This window comes from Equus asinus, chromosome 22 (assembly GCF_041296235.1).
Source record: "Equus asinus isolate D_3611 breed Donkey chromosome 22, EquAss-T2T_v2, whole genome shotgun sequence".
Taxonomy (NCBI): domain Eukaryota; kingdom Metazoa; phylum Chordata; class Mammalia; order Perissodactyla; family Equidae; genus Equus; species Equus asinus.
The window spans coordinates 23174847-23176068 of record NC_091811.1 but is presented as its reverse complement, the minus strand read 5'-3'; the positions used below and the strand labels follow the sequence as shown (position 1 = coordinate 23176068).

Sequence of the window (1222 nt, the reverse complement as noted above, 5' to 3'; positions counted from 1 at the left end):
GGCACATAGTATCTTGATGAAATTTCGCTGAGCTGTCTGGGGAAATGCAATGATTTTCATGAAGAAAGCCATGAGCCTATCCGTTGGCAAATCTTGACGTTTGCTGGTTTGACATTGTGCACACAGTTTTTTAAAGAGAGAATAGTATTGAATCTTCAAGAACCAGATATACATAGCATTTTAGATGACTGCATTTAGAAATTTCCAGCAGTGATATTAGACTTTGGATATTCTCTTACAGACAATGGTCAGTGTCGTACAGAGCACACTTACAATCATTCTAAGTGCTGAATTCATAATTGGAAATTTAGGAAATGGATTCATAGCACTCGTGAACTGCATTGACTGGGTCAAGAGGAGAGAGATCTCTTCAGCTGATCAAATCCTCACTGCTTTGGCAATCTCCAGAATTGGTCTGCTCTGGTTAGTATCTATAAACTGGTATATATCTGTGTTTTTTACAGTTTTACTTGTGCCTGGAAAACTGTTAAGAGTGAATAGTATTGGCTGGACAGTGACCAATCATTTCAGCAACTGGCTTGCTACAAGCCTCAGCATCTTTTATTTTCTCAAGATAGCCAGTTTTTCTAACTCTATTTTTCTTTACCTAAAGTGGAGAGTTAAAAAGGTGATTTCAATGATACTGCTGGTGACCTTGGTCCTCTTGATTTTTAATATTGCACTGATGAACATGCATATTAATGTCTGGATCAATGAACATAAAGTAAACATGACCGGCACTTCTAGGATGAGCAACTTTGTACAACTTTCCACTCGTACTTTATTCATTAACACTCTGTTCACTATCATACCCTTTGCTGTGTCCCTGATAATTTTTCTTCTGCTTATCTTCTCCTTGTGGAAACATCTCAAGAAGATACAGCACAATGCCAAAGACTCCAGAGATGCCAGCACCGAGGCCCACATAAAAGCCATGAAAAGCATGATTGCTTTCCTCCTACTATTTGCCATTTACTTTCTGTCTCTTTTTGTGTCAATTTGGAGCTTTAAATTTCCAGAGAGAAAGCAGATCATTATGTTTTGCCAGGTTATCGGAATTATCTATCCTGCAGGTCACCCATATGTCCCGATTCTGGGATACAATAAGCTGAGACAAGCCTTTTTTTCAGTGCTGTGCTGGCTTAGGTCAAAGATGGAGAATCTTCAGGCCCGTAGACCATTTAGAGATTCATCTTGCATATCCTGGAGGAAAATCAGTTGA

General features: G+C 39.0%; 1 protein-coding gene across 1 annotated transcript; it reads left to right on the top strand.

Moving 5' to 3' along the window:
• The first annotated feature begins 244 nt into the window (after positions 1 to 244).
• On the top strand, positions 245 to 1222 carry LOC106834131 (taste receptor type 2 member 14-like). The gene has a single exon (XM_014845606.3). The coding sequence runs from the start codon at positions 245 to 247 to the stop codon at positions 1220 to 1222; it is 978 nt and encodes a 325-aa protein (XP_014701092.3).